This window comes from Typopeltis vanoorti, chromosome 8, assembly GCF_054136105.1.
Source record: "Typopeltis vanoorti isolate ZY-2024b chromosome 8, IOZ_Tvanoo_1.0, whole genome shotgun sequence".
Classification (NCBI taxonomy): domain Eukaryota; kingdom Metazoa; phylum Arthropoda; class Arachnida; order Uropygi; family Thelyphonidae; genus Typopeltis; species Typopeltis vanoorti.
The window spans coordinates 151,953,102-151,974,270 of NC_143556.1; the positions used below are offsets into that span (position 1 = coordinate 151,953,102).

The 21,169-nt window shown below is 34.0% G+C and overlaps 1 protein-coding gene across 1 annotated transcript in view; it reads left to right on the forward strand.

The window, feature by feature from the left end:
• The window catches only part of mask (multiple ankyrin repeats single KH domain), an 823,307-nt gene that overhangs the window by 175,040 nt on the left and 627,098 nt on the right, over positions 1–21,169 (forward strand). Inside the window, 1 exon segment of the mRNA XM_090396371.1 lies at positions 16,525–16,714. Coding sequence (XP_090252497.1) covers positions 16,525–16,714 — 190 coding nt within the window.

Sequence of the window (21,169 nt, forward strand, 5' to 3'; positions counted from 1 at the left end):
GATGGCAGAACCCCAAAACAACAACCTTAATATAAGAGGACTTAGAGATGTGTTTAATGTAATTTTGCTATAAAACTTTATTTATTTAGTTTTTTCTCTCATCTTTATATTATTATATGTATAAAAATTGATTTTATTTTGTTAATTTATGTTCATGTATAATTTTTTATTTATTATATTTATTTATCATTATTTATTTATTTTTTTCGCAAAGGTCAGGTGAGAATAAATGATTAACGAAGCATTTAGATTTATCTTACTTTTGTGCAGTGTCATGTAGCTTGTCCTGTGCATATGCATGTTTACCTAATGATGACCTTGATCTGAGTTTGAAACTTTGAGTATAATTTCCATAATAAGTAAGTACTTTATCACGTGTTTTTATCTCTACAAATTCTATCTTTAGGAAGAAAAAAGGGAATAAAACTGAATGTGAGAATTTCAGAGGAATTTCTCTACTTACTGTTCCAGGTAAGATTTATTTGAGCATACTTGAGAAGAGGTTGAAAAGATTGTGGAAGAGAAACTTGTAGAAGAACAAGCTGGGTTCAGGCCAAATAGAGATCAGATTTTCACTTTACGACAAATAGTTGAGAAATCATGGGAAGATGACAACGATCTTCTATACTTAAGTTTTATATATCTGGAAAAAATCATATGACAAGGTGCCCAGAGCAAAGCTTTTCAAAATGCTGTAATTATACAGAGCAATGCATAGTCTATATTTAAGATATAAGTCAGCAGTCAGAATTGAAGGAAATAAAGGAAGATGGTTTGATGTAAAATCAGGGGTAAGACAAGGATGCACATTATCTCGACTGTTATTCATCATCTTTAAGGATCACATTATGAAAGATGATGATGATGTACTCCTAAACACATCTATTGCAAGTCTCCAGGATTCTCTAATTAAATTGAATAGCAACTACAACAAATTTGGCGTGAAAACAACAATAAAAAGACCAAAAACTATATTAAAAAAAAAGGCAGACACTTTGAACACATCAACTGCATTCGAAATGGAGAGTATAGAACAAGTAAAATATTTAAGCTTTAATATCTGAAATACTTTAGGCACAGTGTTTAGTGAAGTTGGCATGTTAAATCTGGAAATAGAAAACAGAATAAGTAAAGCTGGTATGTTGGGTAGCCAGCACAAATTTATATGGAATAAGAGAGAGAAATTAGCCAAAATACCAGTCTAGTAGTTTACAAGACAGTATTCAAACTAGGTTTAAGTTATGGATCTGAGAGATGGGTTAGAAATAAAGCACTTGATCAAAGTCACACACATCAGGGTTCTGCAAAATATTAGGTTATTGAACAGATGGCATCAAACAAAACATATTGAAAATAAGGATATCAGAAAGGAACTTGACATTGTTAGCATTCATTAATGTGTCATCAGAGCTAATCAAAGGTGGTGTAGTCATTTAAATAGAATGGGTGAGGTGAGGTTAGTAAAATGGCAGGAAAGAAAACCCAGAGGAAGACCAAGATCTAGGTGGATTGATTCAGCCAGAAGTGCCTTAGAAGCATGAAATGTAAAATATGACAATATTGGAGTGCTCACAAGTGATAGAATAATTTGGAGGAAAATTGCTGACTGGCGATTAATAATAATGCAAATTTAATCATGTAGTGCTGTCATAGTAATGACAGCACTACATGATTAAATTTGCATATTGAAGGTAAATTTCATATTGAAGGTAAATATAAGAAACTAATAATGATGAAGTTCCTTTTTGTTGCCATCCAGCCTCTTTGCGGTCTTCCTCTCCTTCTTATGTCCTCAGTCTTCTCTAAATCAACTGCATTTTCCAATGATTTGCACACATAATATGCTCAAAGGACATTAACTTCTGTTTAGCGATCATTGTCTTCAAGAAGCATTCTATCTTTGTTCTCTAAAACTTTCTTATTAGTCATTATTCATTCTCCACTTCTTCTACATCCATAATTCTAATGAATCAATTTGCTTTTTGCCTTTTTTTCTTAATGATACAGCTTTCACATGATTTTTCCTGGCCTTACATGTCTTTCATAATTTTTGTCTAGTTGAACATAAACCCCTTGTCCCCATAGTCATCCTTTTAATTACATCTTCACATTGATCATCATTTCTTATTCGGGACTCCAGTAAATCATAGTTTTCACCCACCTCTATTTTATTTCCGTCATTCATAAATTTGTCCAAATTGCCAAAACCATCACTTTTGTTCTTCTTCATCAAATTCCTGACATGTACCCCTCAAGGGGTGTCCGGGATATGATAGTACTACATGAAAAACTTAACATTACCAGTAACTTCCTATTTAAAATTTTTCTCCAAATCAATATGTTACTTGTTAAAACTCCAATGTTATCAGATCTTTACATTTCTGTCTTCTAAGGTGCTTTTTACTGTATCAATCCACCTATATCTTGGTCCTCCTCTGGGTCTTTTTCCTGCCAACCTGGCAGAGAACACTTGTTTTGCACAATATAAAATGACGGTACAACATGACAAAATCACTTTTGTTTTGATGTTTAAATTAAGCCCAGATTTTTTGCTTTCTCTCTTAACCAACAAAATCAATAATTCCAGATCTTCCTTGGTTTCTGCTGTGAGAGTTGTATCATATGCACATCTTAAATTATTTTTCTCCCATCAGTCTTAATTCCTGTTGCATTTTTGTCTAAGTCTGCCAATCGCATAATATAACGGGGACTGGAAAGTAATAAATTTTTTGAACTACATTTTTAATATAAATTTTATTAAAGAACATTATTCCATTCTATAATCGCCATTGTTAATTATAACCTTATTCCAACGATCTACTAAGTTTAGAATTCCTTTTTTGAAAAAAGTTTTTTCTTTGGAGGCAAAAAAATGATATCAAACTCCTTTGGACATCATCTTGTGAACGGCAGGTTTTATTTCTTATGCTGTGTTCTAAGGACCTGAATAAGTGATAGTCACTAGGGGCAATATTCAGCGAATATGGAGGATGTGGTAGAAGTTCCCATCCTAACTGCCTAATTTTTTCTTGAGTCATTCTTGCAGAATGTGGTTTTGCATTATCTTGCTGCAAAATTACCTCTTTTTGATTGACAAACGCAGAACGTTTGATGAACAATGCTTGATGTAGTTGCTCTAATTGTTCACAGTACATGGCTGCTGTGATAGTCTTACCTTGTTCCATGAGTACGTAATAATTCCATGAATATCCCATCAAACGCACAACAGAACCTTTTGTGGATGAAGTCTGTCTTTAGGTGTTGGAATTGAAGTTTGATTTGGAGAAAGCCACTGTTTTTTGCATTTATTATTCTTATACAGCACCTATTTTTCTTCACCAGTTACGACTCGTTCCAAAAAGGGGTCATTTTATTGTCTGGCCAACAATGAATTGCAAATCACCCGTCTCTGTGCTTTGTTTTCTGACAGTTCATGCAGTACCCATACACCCTGTTTAAGAACCTTGCCACTCTTATGTAAGTGCTCTTGGACAGTTGACCATGATGAATTAAGTTCCTCTGCTAATTCTTGTATAGTTTGTTTTGGATCTGATTCAACGAGAGTCTTGAGAACATCGGCATCTAGAGTAAGAGGTCTTCCAGATTGAGGACGATCAGAGCGTGAAAATTTTTTTCTGCAAATCTCCTAAACCATCGCTGACATTTGTCAACCTTCAGTACGTCTCCATAAGTTGAGCAAATGATTTTGGTAGCCTCGGTAGCATTCTTTCCTTGGTGAAACAAAAACAGTATACAATGACGTAAATGGTGCTCTTCAACTTTAAAGTCCGCCATGTTAAAAAAATAATCTAAAATTAAAAAAAAAAAACAAAAAAAAAAAACAGATTTTTTAAATAGAAAAGTAATGTTAATATTAAAATAAAAATCAAATTGAATAATTTATGTGTTATTTAAGAAAAAACAATCGGCCAAAAATGACCTATTAAAAATAATTGATTACTTTCCAGTTCCCCTTATATATTCACTGTAAATATTAAAAAGAATAGGATGACAGTATACTACCCTGTGCACCCCTTTTTCTGCTCTAACACAAACTGTTTCACCAAAATATATTTTAATGAAGTTTCTTGGTTGCCATATAGTTCTGTAATCAAGAGAATTAGAGATACTCAGTTATTCCCACTTCTTGTCACATTGCTCATTCTGTTCTGCACAATCTGCACAATCGATGTCCAAAACAAGTCCAGTAATTCAATCGAATCATTCTGGTTTTGTGACCACATTTTTATTAAAAAAAGACTGTTTTTTTAAAACTAAACAAGTACTCAAAACAAACTCGACAAGTTTCGTTAGTCGTCAGACTAACATCTTCAGGGGTAAAGATAACTACCAGTTTAAAGCACAAATTATAAGAAATTATGCAAAAATATAGCCAAAATTGAAAAAGGAATAAGAAATGTACCGGGAGATATAGCAGATCTGATCCACATTCAAAGCACAGCATTACTATTAAATTTCAAATTACTACCAAAAAACCTACACATTGTCATAATAAAAGCAGACAAAGGAAATGCAACAGTGATTTTAAACTCAGAAGATTATAACGAAAAAATGAAAAGCCTTCTTGAAGATTCCAACACCTACACAGCATTAGACAGAGACCCCACTTGGCGAACTCACAACAAACCCAATGAACTTATCAAGAATATACCAAATTGGTCTGAGGAACTAAAAAGAAATTTATAATCAAAACACCCACTAGTTCCTAGAATGTGCGAGTTCCCAAAATTCATAAATGAGATATACCACTAAGACCGATAGTAGACGGAAGGGACTCTTTTACCTCAAATCTGGCAAAGCACCTTACAAACTTGATTTTACCACATATAGGAAAAACACCATCGTTCATTAAGAACAGCACAGACTTCATAGAGAAAGTAAAAGATATACACATCGATTTTTCAGACATATTAGCGAGTTTAGATGTGGTCAGCCTTTTATAAAGATTCCAAGAAATGAAACAGTAAACATCCTAGAAAATCTCTTCCCACCGGGCATTGTACAGCTCTACGAACATTGCATAAAAAACACGTTCTTACTTTACCAAGACAAGCTCTGGGAACCAAAAGAATGACTAGCAATGGGTTCACCTCTCTCACCAGCTCTAGCAAACCTCTATATGGAAAATTTTGAAAATAATGCTCTACAAAACTGGCACATCAAACCAAAAATTTGGCTTTGCTGTGTGGACGATATCTTCATCATTTGGCCAGGAACAGCACTAGAACTGACTGCATTTAAAGACTATCTTAATAACTTACATCCCAACATAAAATTTACTCAGGAACTAGACGAAATAAAAAAACTTAATTTCCTAGACATCCTTATAGAAATAAATGAAAGAAAAAACAGATTATCATTCTCCATTTATAGAAAGCCAACAAACACAGGAAGATTCCTTCATGCTACCTCATACCACCATCCCAAGCAAAAAACAGGCCTCATAAAAACCTTAAGGGATAAAGCATACAGCATCCCCAGTACAGAAGAAAGAAGAAATACAATACTTAACACAGATCCTACAACTGACTGGTTTCAAAACTACGACAATTAAGAAATTTCTCAATGCAGCACCTACAAGAAACTTAAATAAACAAGACTTCAAGAACTCAGTCACCCTTCCTTATATCAAAAATATAACAGATAAATTAGCCAAACTTCTCTACAAGTACAACATAAAAGTGACTTTCCTACCACTTGAAAAAATATCAAAATCTCTTTATCCTCCGAAACCTCCACATCACCCATTGAAAAAACCATGAGTTTATAATATTCACTGTTCCTGTGGCATCTGCTATGTAGGCCAGATGTGGAGATCGGGAGAAATCCGCAAACATCAAAAGGACGTACAAAAAAAAGAGAGAAAATAAGTCTGGCTTGGCATTTCACACAGCTTCTACTGGTCATGATGTACTTTGGGACAGAACAAACATATCCTACATTGATAAAAAAAAAAAAAAAAAAAAAAAAAAAAAAAAAAAAAAAAAAAACTGTTTCACAAGAAAATTCAGAGGCAGTAAATATGATTAAAATTCCTACACAATGCATTAAGCCTTGATTTTTGTTGCAATGCAACAAAAATCAAGGCTTAATTTTAAATCAAGTTTAGTCAGCGTTTATTAAAAATTTACTCAGTTCAGACCTCGGATAGAGTGAAAGTGAACCACAGAACGCGACATCAAATAGCATTGTTTCCAGCTAACATGTATTAACGGTTGTATAGATCTGTTATTCTGTTTTTTAACGAACTTTTTTGATGTTCATGATACCAATAAATGAACTTTTTTTTTCATAATTTCTTATAGTTTTGTGCTTTAAACTGTTAGTTATCTTTACCCCTGAAGATGTTAGTCTAACAACTAACGAAGCTTGTCGGGTTTGTTTTTTAGTATTTGTTTAGTTTTAAAAAACAGTCTTTTTTAATAAAAATGTGGTCACAAAACCTAAATGATTCAATTGAACTTCTTAACCACAGAAACCTCCGCACGAAGTCCAGTAATTATTTTAGACACTTTCATAAACTGTGTCAGCCCTATACACTCAGGCAGATTTTATGCGACTCGTTAAGTGTTACTCTGGTTTTTAAATTTTTTAACGAGCATTAACATTTCTTATCTTATATAAGTTATATACTTATTAGTTTAACTTATCATATATACTTTTACAAACCTGGTTTGTATTGACATTTTATAAATTTCCATACTTTTTTATACTTATTGTTAATGGTTTTATACCCATGTTTTATATTTGTACTTCTATGCTGATGTTTATTTGTTTATGCAGTTTAACTTAGATGTCCTTGTTGAATCCAAAAACAAATAAACAAATCTATACATAAATGACGTGCTGTCAGTCATCATTAATCCTATCCACAACTTTAAAGATGGTAATACTCTCTATTCATCCTGTTCATTTGGAAAACAGTGCAATACTCTGTCATTCCAAGTTATAAGATCATCCAACTAGTGCCTTAAACACTGATCTGCATACTATCCTTCAGAGGGGAAAAGACAATCTTGTCATGTTCAGTGTCAGCAAAATAGTTTTGCTTTTTTCTCACAAAAGAAATCTCAACTCACCTACCCATACCCTCAGTAATACAGAAATCATTGAACAAGATCAGATCTTTGCTGGGACTCCTGGCATAAATACATTATATCACATGTTAGGGTTGGTCCATCTAAAGCTTCATTAGCTTGATTCCTCTCTTTCAGATTCATCCTTTACCTCACAGATGTTGTATGTGTGCACTATTCTCCAGGTACTTCAATGGTTATTTTTCTACTGAACTGGCAACCATCATTCCTTCATTTTCTCCTGCCCTCTTAATACAAGAGCAGCAACTGCATAGCATTGCTTTATTGTCTACTTCAAGCACACTGAAACTGCTTCTTCTCTTCCTCTTATCCTGTCCATGCCATGTTATTTCAAACAGCTTTCCTCATGAAGTGTTCCTAAACAACTACAACCTGCAACTTGTCAAAAAATAAAATAATAAAAATAAAATAAATTAAAAATAATAATAAAAATCAATTAGCTTCTAGCTTAGTTTTCACCTGCATGCCACACAGAGCATTGATGTGCTTATATGTCCTTTGACCTCTGATGTATGTGATATAAGATAGATGCAGAGATTTGATGAGTATTGTGAATAATGTTCTGTGGAATTCCTTGATGAGTCTTCAAACTCCTTGGTGGTTCCATATTTGGTGTTCATTGCCTGACAGGAAAGTAAATCAGAGGATAACCATGATCTTAGTGGATTGATGTAGTTTGCTTTAGGAGAGCAAAGTGCAAAATCTGACAATGTTATAGACTAGAGTAATTTAGAAAAAAATGGTTGATGGGGAAAAATTTAAACACAAGCTTGTAAAGTCATTGCTTCTTGTAAACCTCGATACAGGTACAAATATTGGGGAAGATATCCATATATTATTATATTACAGGCAACTCCAAGGAGTCCTTAGACTCGTCGAGGGAGGTCCTAAACATCATGTCAAGAACTGTTCAGCATGCGCACAGTGCCTATCATATTTTGCTTTGAACTCATTCACAGTCATGGCATCCACAACAAACTGACAGCTTATTCCACTCATTCACCATTCTCCAAGTAAAAAACCTAGTTCTATCCCCCTTGCTAACTACACTCTTGCTCAGTTTCCATGAATGGCCGCTAGTTCTCCTACCACCAGACGTGTTCTGAAAAATTTCCTCTGAATTAATCTTGTGAAAACCCCTCAGTAATTTGAATGTCTCAATCATATCACCCCTTTTCTGCCTATCAACAAATTTATGTAACCCACAGATCTTCAAACTGTTCTTGTAAAGTTCATTCCATAGACCAGCCACCATCTTGGTCACTCGCCTCTGAATCCTCTTTATCTCCTCAATAAAAGGTTAGAAAAAGTTCCACTGGTCAGCGACTAGAATCGGACTCGCAACACTCTTTCTTCAACAGTTTAGTACTGCGGAGTGCTAACCACAAGATGACTTCCACTGAGCTACACATCAATTATATATAGTAGTAACTAGATACTCTGCATTATTAGTGATTATTAGCATTCTGTTTATTTAAATGCCTTCCAATCACTTATTCAAATTTTGTTTTCATAATTGCATAAGTTAAATTTAATTCACAATTTTCTCACTAGATGACACCGCCTATTTTTTCTCTTTCTACAAAAAGGTTGTCACTTTCTTGGTGTCATATACACTCTATTACACACAGAGAAACTTTTTATTGAAAAATCATTTGCATATCTTTATGGATGTGTAATTAATGATGATGCATAAAATGAATGTATTAGTATTTGATACAATTTTTTTTTAAGATCAGGAATCAGACATCATAGAAGTATATTGTATTCCAGCAATAAAATTGAATAATATCACATTGAAAATAACAGTATGTAAGAAAGTTTTAAAAAGAAACATTGAGCAAATTTTACAGCCCAACTGTAGAATTGACTATAGAAACATTATTGAAGAAAATTTGAAGCAGTTGGGAAAACAAGAACCAAACCCGGGAGTTTCAGTGGCGAACTCTGAAGAAGACATTGATTTGATTCAGCTAGGGAGGGATGTGGTGAAGTTGTCTATAAAGATAGCAAAATAAGAACCTCACAGTGGACACAGAAAGTTAAAGAAGCAGTTCTGGAAAAGAAGAAAGCATGCCAAACGTTCCTAGTATAAAAGTCAGAAGATAGCCTAAAAGAATACAGAGAAAAATATAAGAGAGTTAAGCTATGTTTAAAAATAGCTAAACAGAAGTCATGGGAAGACTTTGGTTAGAAAATAAATATCAAGAAGGTACAAAATGTTTTGGAGCTATTATAAAAAGCTTAGAGAAATGGATGAAAGAGTACTGTAAAAGGAATCAAAGATGATATAGGTGACATGAAACCTGAAGATAAGGATATCCTAGATGTCTGTAAACTTTGAAAGACTGTTAATTGAAACAAACAGTGACAAAACTATACTAGAACATTTTCAAGAGGTATGCAAAGGGAAGTACATATATAGCCATTAAAAACTTGAAATGCAGAAAGACAGCTGGAATAGATGATATTCAATCAGAAGTGCTGAGATATGGAGGTATAAACGTTTCGCAGTGTGTAGACTGCATAATTCAGAGGGCCTGGTTAGAAGATTGAATTCCAAATGATTGCAGTAGAGGCCTCATAGCTACCATCTATATAAAAAAAAAAGCTGAATATGAATATAGAGAAATTTCTCTACTAAGTGTATCATGTAAGATTTATGCAGTACTTGAAAAAAAAAGACTGTGGAAGAGAAACTAAGGAGAACAAGCTGGGTTCAAGCCACATAGAAGTTGTCAGGATCAGATTTTCACTTCACCACAAATAGTTGTGAGATCATGGGAATATGACAAGCATCTGTATTCAAGTTTTGTAAATCTGGAAGGCATATGACAAGGTGCCCAGAGAAAATCTTTTCAAAACTACAATTATGATGGGTAAATGGAACATTATACAGAGCAATACATATTCTATATTTAAGATGTCAATTAGCACTTAGAATTGAAGTAAATACTGGAAGATGGTTTGATGTAAAATCAGGAGTAAGAAAAAATGCACATTATCTCCACTCTTATTCATCATCTGTATTGATTAAATTATGAAAGAGTGTGGCATTAAGCTGATACTAAAATTGGAAAAGTCGAACTTATTTCTTTGTTTATGTAGATTATATTATACTTCTAGACACATCTAGTGCAAGTCTCCAGGATTCTCTAACTAAATTGAACAGTTGTAACAAATTTGGCATGAATATCAGACCAAAACAATGAAAATAAGGAGAAGCTTTGAAAACATCAACTGGATTTTGAATGGAGAATCTTATATAGAACAAGTAAAATATTTCAGTTATTAAGCACAGTATTTAGTGAAGATGGCAAGTTAAATCTGGAAGTAGACAACAGAATAAGCAAAGCTGGTATGGTGCATAGCCAGCTAATTAAATTTATATGCAATAGTGGGGGAATGAGCCAAATTATCAAACTATCAGCATTTGATAATTTGATAAACAACGTTCAATCCAATTTTAAGATATGTATCTGAGAATCAGATTAGAAATGAAGCAGAGAAAAATTAGGGGAGTGAACAGATGGCATCAGTGGCAGATTTGTGTTAAAAAATGAAGATATTAGAAAGGAACTTGACATTTTTAGCATTCAAGAATGTGTAAGCAAAACTAATCTAAGGTGGTATGGCCACTTACATAGAATGGTGGTGAAGAAGCATAGTAAAGCAGGCGTTTGATGCAAAGATGGCAGGAAAGAGACCCAGAGGAAGATCAAGATCTTGGTGGATTAATTCAGTCAGAAGTGCCTTAAAAGCATGAAATGTTATCTGACAATACTGGAGTGCTCACAAGTAATAGACTAATTGGAGGCTGCTGTCAGAAATTGTGGAGTAACAGGAAGATGGATTTAGACAACAAGAGGCAAAAGACAAGGAGACCCAATTTCCCCAAGTATCTTTATCATGCTTTGGGAAAGGACAGTGAATTTCACTATGGGCACTGATGATTATGGTAATAGTACATCCAGGGTTTGACATGATATACTTTTAGCTTTTTTGGCATTTTCTTTGTGCTAAGATGCAATTTCATTTCAAGGCCCAAAAATCAATAATTTGTGATTTGCAGATAACATGTATTATTAAGGATGATGAACAACTAGAAGGAACAGTGTATGTAAGTGAAGGAGGATAGGGATATTGGATGATAATGAACAGCAAAAATCCAAACGGTGATATTCAGAGAGAGAGAGAGAGAACAAATAAAGTTCAATGAACATTAGCTGGAAAAGCTCAAGAATTTCAAGTACCTGGGATGCAAAAGGATGCACAATTTCGACTCTAAGAAAAAAAAGGTATCAGATAGTAAAGTTTAATTTAATGTATATTCTATTGTACGTTGTAATTTCCTTAAGTTATTTAGTAAGCATGTATAACCAACGTTTAAGAATTTCTACGAGAAAGATATGTAAAAGTAAATCGGTGAGCCTTGCTGTAAAAACATGCTTATTCACCTAGGCTCACTATGATTGTGAAACATGGGTAATGTTCAAAGACTGTGTGTGATGAATATTGGCTTTTGAAAGAACATGTTATACAAAGATTCTACGAATTGGTTGGGCGAATGCAATTGGGTTAATGCATAAAATAATTTGAAGGAAACAACTTTTTGGAAATATCAAACCTTGATGTTTGGTAAAATGGATGGTATAAACGGAGGAGGATAGCCAAAATGAAAGTGGGTGGATGATGTGGGGTAGGGTTTGGAAAGAGTTTGCAGGAATTGTGACCTGACAGTGGACAGAGAATAGCAAAGAATGGTGTAAAGAGCATTGGAACTATGGACACTGATGATTATGGTAATAATATATCCAGGATTTGATGTGATATGCTTTTAGCTTTTTTGGCACTTTCTTTGTGCTAAGATATAACTTTTTTTTTTTAAAAAAATTTGATTTGGTTGGTTCTCAATCTGTAATGTGATATGTAGAGGAATACAGTGGTGCCTCGGTAAATGATGGTAAATGGTTCCAGGATTACCGTTGTTAACCAAAACCGTTGTTATCCAAGGCACGATTCCCCATAAGATTTAATTGAAAATCGATTAATTTGTTCAGGATCCTCCCCACAACCATAGTACATGTTAAAAATGCAGATAAAACTCATTTAAAATGTCATAAAAATATTGTAAATATCATTTATTTATTATACAGTATATGTATTTGCTACAAAAAAATTAACATTAATTTTTTTGTAGCAAATTTAATTTTTAGTAAATGGTTCCAGGATTACCGTTGTTAACCAAAACCGTTGTTATCCAAGGCACGATTCCCCATAAGATTTAATTGAAAATCGATTAATTTGTTCAGGATCCTCCCCACAACCATAGTACATGTTAAAAATGCAGATAAAACTCATTTAAAATGTCATAAAAATATTGTAAATATCATTTATTTATTATACAGTATATGTATTTGCTACAAAAAAATTAACATTAATAAAATGAATTGTTCATGAAAACAGTTTTTAATTATCAATCTTCACCAGAAGGACAATTTGGCTCACTTCGGAGTTTTTTTTGACAAATAGACCTGTAAAAAACATGTCTAGGGTTGTTTGTTTCTGCCTCTTTTTTAAAATGTTTCTGAAAAACTGCATGGACTTTTCATTAAATAGATCTGCAGTTCTGATAACCTCAGATTTGTTTGGATTCCATTTCATAGCAGTTTATAGATACAATGATTATTATACAGATGAGATTTGATTTTGCCTTTTGATGGCAAATGAACAGTGACATGCACCCGCCTATTTATTGTCTATATGAACCAACACATAAAAAATAAATGCTTAAATACTCAGTTTGATCATATAACACATTCATAACCACAAATTTTAAAATAAAGCACAGTACACTACAAGAAAACGTAAACAGCTGGCTATGATGGGTCAAACACATCCGAGCTTCACAGCTATGCCACGTGGCTGTTCTCTATTCGACAGTGTCTTCCCGTGCGTGGCTAAGTGCAATCAGAAAATTCCGGTTTTTTAGATCGGATAGAGGTTCACATAATCGAGAGTCATTAACCAAAGCCTGTGTTGTTAACTAAGAGACTTTTTTCTTACAGCCACGCGTCGTTAACCAAGTACATCGTTATCTGAGGCCATTGTTAACCAAGGCACCACTGTATTTAAGATTACTAATTCTTCAGTTTCTGTTTTCATTCAAAATCCAGTTGATGTGTTCAAAGCTTCTGCCTATTTTCATTGTTTTGGTCTGATATTCATGCCAAATTTGTTACAACTTTCAATTTAGTTAGAGAATCCTGGAGACAATTTGTTTGGTTATTATTGCATTTTCCTTATATGCTTTGGTAATAATTTTTTTATTCCTGTGTAACTTTTTAGTGTTACTCTAGGGAGCTTTGAAATTAGAATACTGGCCACACATAAACAAATGTTTTTAGCCACTGTGGTTGATAGATCATACCTATTTCTGTTCTAGTCATTATTTCCAAAACTGGTACTTTTTTTGGGAGCAGTGCCAATTAATAACCCTATGCATGTTGACTGCATCTCCATTCTCTGGAGATGCAGTCAAAGATAGATTTGCTACTATGCATATTTGCCTCAGTTTTGGTCAGAAAGTTCCTTGAAGAATGTGAGGCTTCATATTTTTTTCAAATGATGTCTGTGACTATATATATACTTACAGCATTTTCAGAGATGCTATAGAAAGTAGACCACAGTTCAGTATTTAGGATTTCGGAAATTTCTTATAGTACTGCGATGGCAGCGTTGATTTTAGCTGGCTCACCTTGGCTGATGCTGATCTGTTCTCAGATTAACACTAAGATCAGCCATGTGTAAATATGTTGTATTTTGCTGAATGGAAGCTCTCTGTGAATCTTAGATGGAATCTTTCCCCCCCCCCTCCTGTTGGTGTTGTTTATGCTGTGAGGTACTATTATTATTATGAACAACAACAACAAGCCTTTCTATGTGTAGCCTACCTGTAATATTAATGTTATAGGGTTTGCAACCTTTCATGGGTGGAGTCACATTAAAAAAAAAAAAGCTGAATTGCATATAGTTCACAGTGCACATTGCAGGCATTCAAAACCAAATCCAACAGAATAAGTGGTTAATTCATTCATATTCCCATAGTCTCCTTCTCTGTCTACATATTGCATGTGTTTTCTGGTCAGTTTTCCTGTTTTGCAGGATGAAAAACATGAATTTCCTCAAAAAAAAAACAAAATAAAATAAATAAAAAAATATCATGCCATCTCCATATCAGACTGTCTAAATCACCTTTGCTTGGAAGGTCCTGATATAGATTCTTCATATCAGGATTCAAATGCAAGTTTCTTCAACTGTGTTATGGAGTCTGTCTTATTTATTATTGTTGTTGTTATTATTCTCTCTCTCTTAAGGAGTAGATTACTGCTTTCTCCTTATCCAGTTCTTATATGGTGTTGTGGCTCCCACCAATGAAAGGTTTTTGTAAACCTATAGTACCTTTGTATCGTGGGTGGGTGGGCTGAGGACTTTTTTCTCCCTATTTTTTATTAATTTTGTATTTCTTTTTGTATTTTTAGTTATTTTTTGTACATAGTCCTGAAACCCTGCTCTAGAGACAAAATATTGATCTTTTTCAAGACACTTCAGGCCTCCACTAAGGGGTCTCATACTGAGTGATGAAATTTATCTCCCATCTAAAGAGAATTACAAGCACCCGTGCACATGGTGGGATTCGTAACTGCAGTCTGTTGGTTGGAGAGTGGATATGCTAACCATTTGTCCAACTAGCTGGCAATGTCTAGAAGGGGTTTAAAGCTTTCCAATATCAGAATATTTAGATTCAGAAATATGGTTTCTGTTCTGGTTAAGTACTTATTAACAGTTTAATGGAAACAAATTAAATAAGTTAAAGGCTTCATTATTCTAGTACTTCATATCATTGGTTACAGTATGAGATTATGACATTCATTTGGGCAACACAAAATAAGTAGAAATGATCAGATTTAAAGTGCTAAAGTGTGGAACATGAACCTGTTTATTCCCAATTTGTAGGCTTGGTTGTTGTGCGAGAAGACTTAGTTTTTTCCTATCTTGTAGAGTTTTGTGTAATCATAGTTAGGTAATACTGGTTTACATGAGCTTCAGCTAATTCCAAAAATAGTTTCCGGAAATGTTTCATTTGCTGTGGTGAAGTACAGTAGTTTTTCATTTGATTTTGTTGGAAGCATTCGTTGTATATCATAATTAGTTAGACTTGATGGTAGATGGTATGTATGTTCTTCCAGACAATTGTTGGTAGTTTTTCCATTCAACCTATTATGAGCCTACTTTCAGGTGCAGGTGAATATTGTATATGATTGAAACTAAGGAGAGAAACGACTGATCTTCAGATGAGGGATAAGGATGTTTTAAGCAGAGGTGGTAACTCAAGCTTACTACTTTTATCCACTCTCCAGAAGATTAGCTTTTTCCAACACTCTTAGTTTCAAGTGCATACAAAGTCATGCGGAGTTCGTTTCATCTGCTAGTAGCTCTATTGTTCATGAATGTTTCTGTTATCAATCTTGAGGAACATGAAAATTACATATTGCTCCAGGACTGGTGGACAGTGATGTCTAGCAGACCATGCCAAATGAGGATATACACTTGTTTCCTCAAAAGCAAGTGCACACATGACTTTTGTGGAATTATGATCTGCTCTTTAAAACTCACCTAACCATAAATCAATAGGGATGTGTGTAGCACTCCTTGATCCAAGAAAGTAATTCTCAGACCTGCATTACAACAACCAATGCTCTCTTCTAAAGTGTGGTGGTTGAGAGTACTGAACTTTGACAGAGTCGATATCTCTGGAGAGCAGATCCACCAGCTACCTGGCCAACCAGGTAGCTGGTGGATCTGCTGATTTCTTACATGATATATTAGCTCTCACTCTGAAAATTATTCAAGGCATAACTCAAAATAGTAGAGTTTAAATTAAAAAAAAAAAATCAGTGAATGCATTAACATATTTCATGTTTGTGTTACCATTTTGGACAAAATAGGTCAGTATTGCTTTTATTGCAAGGAAGAAATCTTTCCACACAAAATTTTGTTGGAGAAAATGACACAGTGGATGAATTCAGTAAATAAGAGAATAGATAGTGGAGATAAAGGGCACCATTGGTATAATGGAGGGTAATTTTAAGTTGGCATCTTCTTTTAAAATTCTTTGAAATACACATCATTGAAATATCTCTAAAACTGGTATGATGCAATTATCAAATAGGCACATGTTTATTGCTTGCTAGTCTGCTTAGGAGTTTTCTGTTAATATGATTAAATAGTTAAATTGTAAGTAATGAAACGTTTGTGTTTAATCTTTCCCTTTCATGGAAAGACATAACTCTGAAATAACTTGGAAATTCTTATATAACTTCAAAGATCTCTTTGAACATTTCAGGTAAACATGCCAGCTGATAGTTTTGAATCACCTCTCACACTAGCTGCATGTGGTGGCCATGTTGAACTAGCAATGCTGTTACTTGAAAGGGGAGCAAATATTGAAGAGGTTAATGATGAAGGTTATACACCACTCATGGAAGCTGCAAGAGAGGGACATGAAGAAATGGTCGCACTCCTTCTTAGTCAAGGTAAACTCAGTCAATCCATTGGTTTGATCCTGAAACAGATACTATTATAAGAATTTTTAATCTCTTAATTGATATATATGACTGCATTAAGCTTTTTGTGAGTTTGTAATGAGAAGTGTCTTTTGTTTGATTACGATGATTTTATGAGGCCTGAGAGTGAGAAGTGGCAAAAATTTAGATAGGAATATCTTTCTCTGCTTAGAGCGGTTAAACTCCGGATGGTGTGTTAAAGAAAAAAATTATGTATAAAGCCCATAGTTAATCACTGTATTTAAAATGATAGTGTATAGAACTAAAAGGCTTCAATTTGGCTTACTTAAGGTATTAATATGGAGGATGTTAATATATATACATCTATATTTTATAGCCAAATGCAAATAAAAGTTAGTTTTGAAATATACCAGTGAGCTTATAAGAATATAACTTTTGGCATTGGAGTTGCCTTGGCTTACACTACTTAAGAGTTTCTACCCAGAGCTCATATTTGCTATTGATGCTTAGATTAAGTTTCACTTGACAGCTGTTTCTAACTATTGGTTCTCATCGGAGATTAGGCAGAAATCTTGAAACAAAAACCATCTGATCAGTACAAAAGTAATCGTTTTTCAAAAAGGTAGATATAATAAAATAAAAGCTAAATAAGTGAACTTTCATAGTACCTAAAAGGCTTCATTTTGTCTTATTTAAGATATTAAATAGTTCCATATTTAATAGCCAGATACAAACAAAACTCACAGCTTAGAACTTATCAGAGAATATTTTTGGCATTGCACTATTTAAGACACAGGCTTAAGTAGTGCAAGTGCAGGAGTCTATATAAATTAGCTAGATTGAAGCATTTCAGGCTCTGTACTCTGTTATATGATTCTGTACTTACTGAGAGTTCATTAATGATGATTTTAACTATCCATAGGATTGCTAGGGTATTAAACAGTGATTTTTTTTGCCTTTTTAAAGTTTCATTCTTGCCTCTGATGAGAACCAACAATGCAAAACAGTGGTCATTTTGATACCTAATGTAACCGTTATCAAAACAGTTGGTATACAGGTACTTGGGCAAGTCGTAAAAGCCAAAGCAACTCCAATGTCCAAGGGTTGTATTCTTATGAGTTCTCTAGTAAATTTTCACTTGATTTTGACTATAAAATATGGATGTATATTAATATGCTGTATTAAAAATTCTTGTGCATTACAAACATAAGTTGTGGATGTATTTGGGAGTACGAGAAAAATCCACCTGTGGATAAATACAGTGTATTCTTGCAGTTACAAGCTGAATACAAGAGAAACAGCAATAAACTTGAGAAGTGGCTGATGTAAATATTTACCTCTACTGTCAAGTAGTTTTCTTAGAATTTCTCACAAGCTGGTGGAAAAACAAACACAAACCTGATATTACTATATCAGAAAGAATCTCCATTACTAGATGCAACAATAGCTCACTTGATTTCAGAACACCAGGAATTTTGTACTTTGATATGCTACCTTAAGCATGATGCTATTTCTTAAATGAAATTGTACCATTTTTAGGTCATCCTTTTATGCATTGTAACTTGGCTGTATATCATCACTGTTGCACTTTGTAGTAGCAGCCACTTTGAGTCATATCTGGCATGAGCTAAAACTATCTGCAGGCCTAGATAATTCTACCTCTGCAAAAAACCGTTTTTTGTTCTGACCTCACTCACTTTGGGAAGCTGACTGTTTCCCACCTTTAAGATTGCATTTTCAAAGATAGTACTTCTGTTTGAGCTCTGTTACTAATTGAGCCTTATGTTGAACATTGCTTACAGATGTTCAATATAAGGCCTACCTAAACTAAAACAAATTATTAGATGACTAGGGAATTAGAAAAAGTTCAAAAGCATGTAATTGAAAAAAAAAAAAAAAAGTCAAAAAGTAAGACAGTATATAGGGAGACAGATACAGTTCTATAGGGAGTAGTGATTTGTCTGTTGATAAATACGGAATGAGAGAAAATATGAAAGGACTGCTGGAAGAAGTAAGAGGGAGAAAGTGAAAACAGCATATTAAATAGATATGATAACATGGAATTTTTATGTTTCAAGTAAAAGAAAGAATAACTCTCGTCAATATGAATGGCAGATTCAGAAAAGACTGTTTAACTGATTGCTAAAAGCTACCAACCTGATGTATGCAATATTGAGCTAAGTGCTATTTCTGCACTGGAGGAAGAAACTGAAGTGTATGAGGAAGTATTACCAGAGCTTTTGAATAAATTGAATATGAATTCATCAGTAGGGACTCCTGGGATATTAGCATGGATTCTAAGAGTGTTCAGTTGTGTATTTATAAGTTTTTATATTTTTATTTGTCATCACAGGGAAGATTCTACAGGAATAGAAAGAATGTATGATAATTCCCATTGCACAAGAGTGGGGCAAAGACTGATTGCCTAACTATTGACCTATCATTATCACTAGAGTGGTGTTGAAGATTTTGGAAAAATTCATCAGAGCTTGATTGCAGAAATGAGTTAACAAGAGTATTTATACTTGACATTGAATAGGTGGATTTACTAAGGGAATGCTATACCATGCTCTGATTATCTTGCTTTCATTTTATAATTTTATGGTTGAGATAGGCAGGGGGATTGGATGCACCATGATACTTTTAGACTTTGTAAAGGAGTTTGACATAGTACTGCATAGAAGGCTGTTGGGTAAGCTCCTTTATATAGGATTGGATTATAAACTATCAACTTATATAAGAAGATGGCTGAGTGCAGTGGCATCACGTGTCCATTTCGGTTGGGTATGCTGTTGTGTGGGTTATGTAACATGTGCTACAAAATTCACGTCAGTTTGGCTGTATGGTTGCAATTTTACCGATGTATGAAAGTTTTGAGGGTGTATAGTGCATCAGTGCTCATCTTAATTGGTCAATGCATTTAATTGCAGGATAACTTTGAATACTTTAATTTATCAATTAATTGTAACCAAATCTGCGTTTGAGTGGGGGAACAATCTGTTTGTTTTAGGATTTATTAGATAACAACAATGAAGGAGAATGCTCTATTTGGTTGGTCCTACATTCATTACTTTTTTTTTAGTATCAGCAGCTCTTCTGTCTTATCAATTTCACATATGCTGGTATTTTGTTGCAGATCAACAACTTCTTATAATACACAGAAGTGTTAATTCAGGAATAGATAAATTTTTACTGTCTGTTGTTTCTGAAGACTAGAATACAAATGTCTCTATACCGTTAAAAAAACATTCCAACCTCAACTTGATTGTTGATCGTTTATAATTTTTTAAATTTAATTAAGTATACATCTATACCCACTTTTCTGAACACTGAGATTGTTTCCTTCTACTCATATAGCTGTGACAGAGACATGGTATTATACACGTGCCGTATAGTACCAAATGGCAATCAATTTCAGTAACGAACAACTCTATAAGAGAAAAATCTAAATGTCACCTCTTCTTAGTGGCACTCATTCTCGGCTTCCAAGGATTCCCTCTTCTTCCCCAAACTCCATAAAATAAAAAATCCCATCAATTGAAATCTTGTATGACCCTTTCAGAAGTTTGTACATTGCAAATCATATCACCTCTCTTTCTACTGTTTACTAGTGTCTGCGGCCTACAAATTCTCAGCTGTCTTCATAATCAGTATTCCACAATCTTAATATAATTTTTAACACTCCTTTTGCACTCTTTCTCTACTGTATCAGAATCATCACGGAAACCAGGAGACCAGATCTGCGCATAATAGTCCAAGTGAGGTCTTATCAAGGCCTTGTAAAGAGATAACATGACATCCTTATCTTTACATGTGAAAGTTGGTTTCAACATTGCAGTTATCTTTTGTATTTGCAATCTTTGCTACATGGGCTCCTGAACTTTAACTTGCTATCTACTAGCACTCCAAGATCCCTAGCCTGATCAGTTTCTTCTAACATAATATCACTAATATAATACGAGATCGGATATCTAATCACACCAAAGTGCATAACTTTACATTTACTGACATCCATTTTCCCATGCCCACAATTCCAGGCTATTCAAAGTGTTCTGCACACACTGTATATCAGCAGCACTCCTGATTACCCTACGATCTTTGCACCATCATCAAATAGCTGTATGTCGTCATATCCCCACAAAGTCATTAATGTACATATTGAATAACAGTGGACTAAGAACTGATCCTTGTGGTACACCATTAGTTACCTTAAATCTTGCAGACTCACATCCCCATATACCACTTTTTGATATATCAGTCAGCCACCCTCATATCCATGCTAATGTTTTATAATCCACAACCGCATTCTCCAATTTATGCAACAGTCTTCCATGCTGTATTCTGTCAAAAGTCTTATCAAAATCTAAATGTATCACAGTGTATCAATTCCCATTGTCTAGCTCAATGGTAACATTATTATGGAATGTGAGCAAGTTGCTAAAACATGACCTTCCCTTAGTAAAC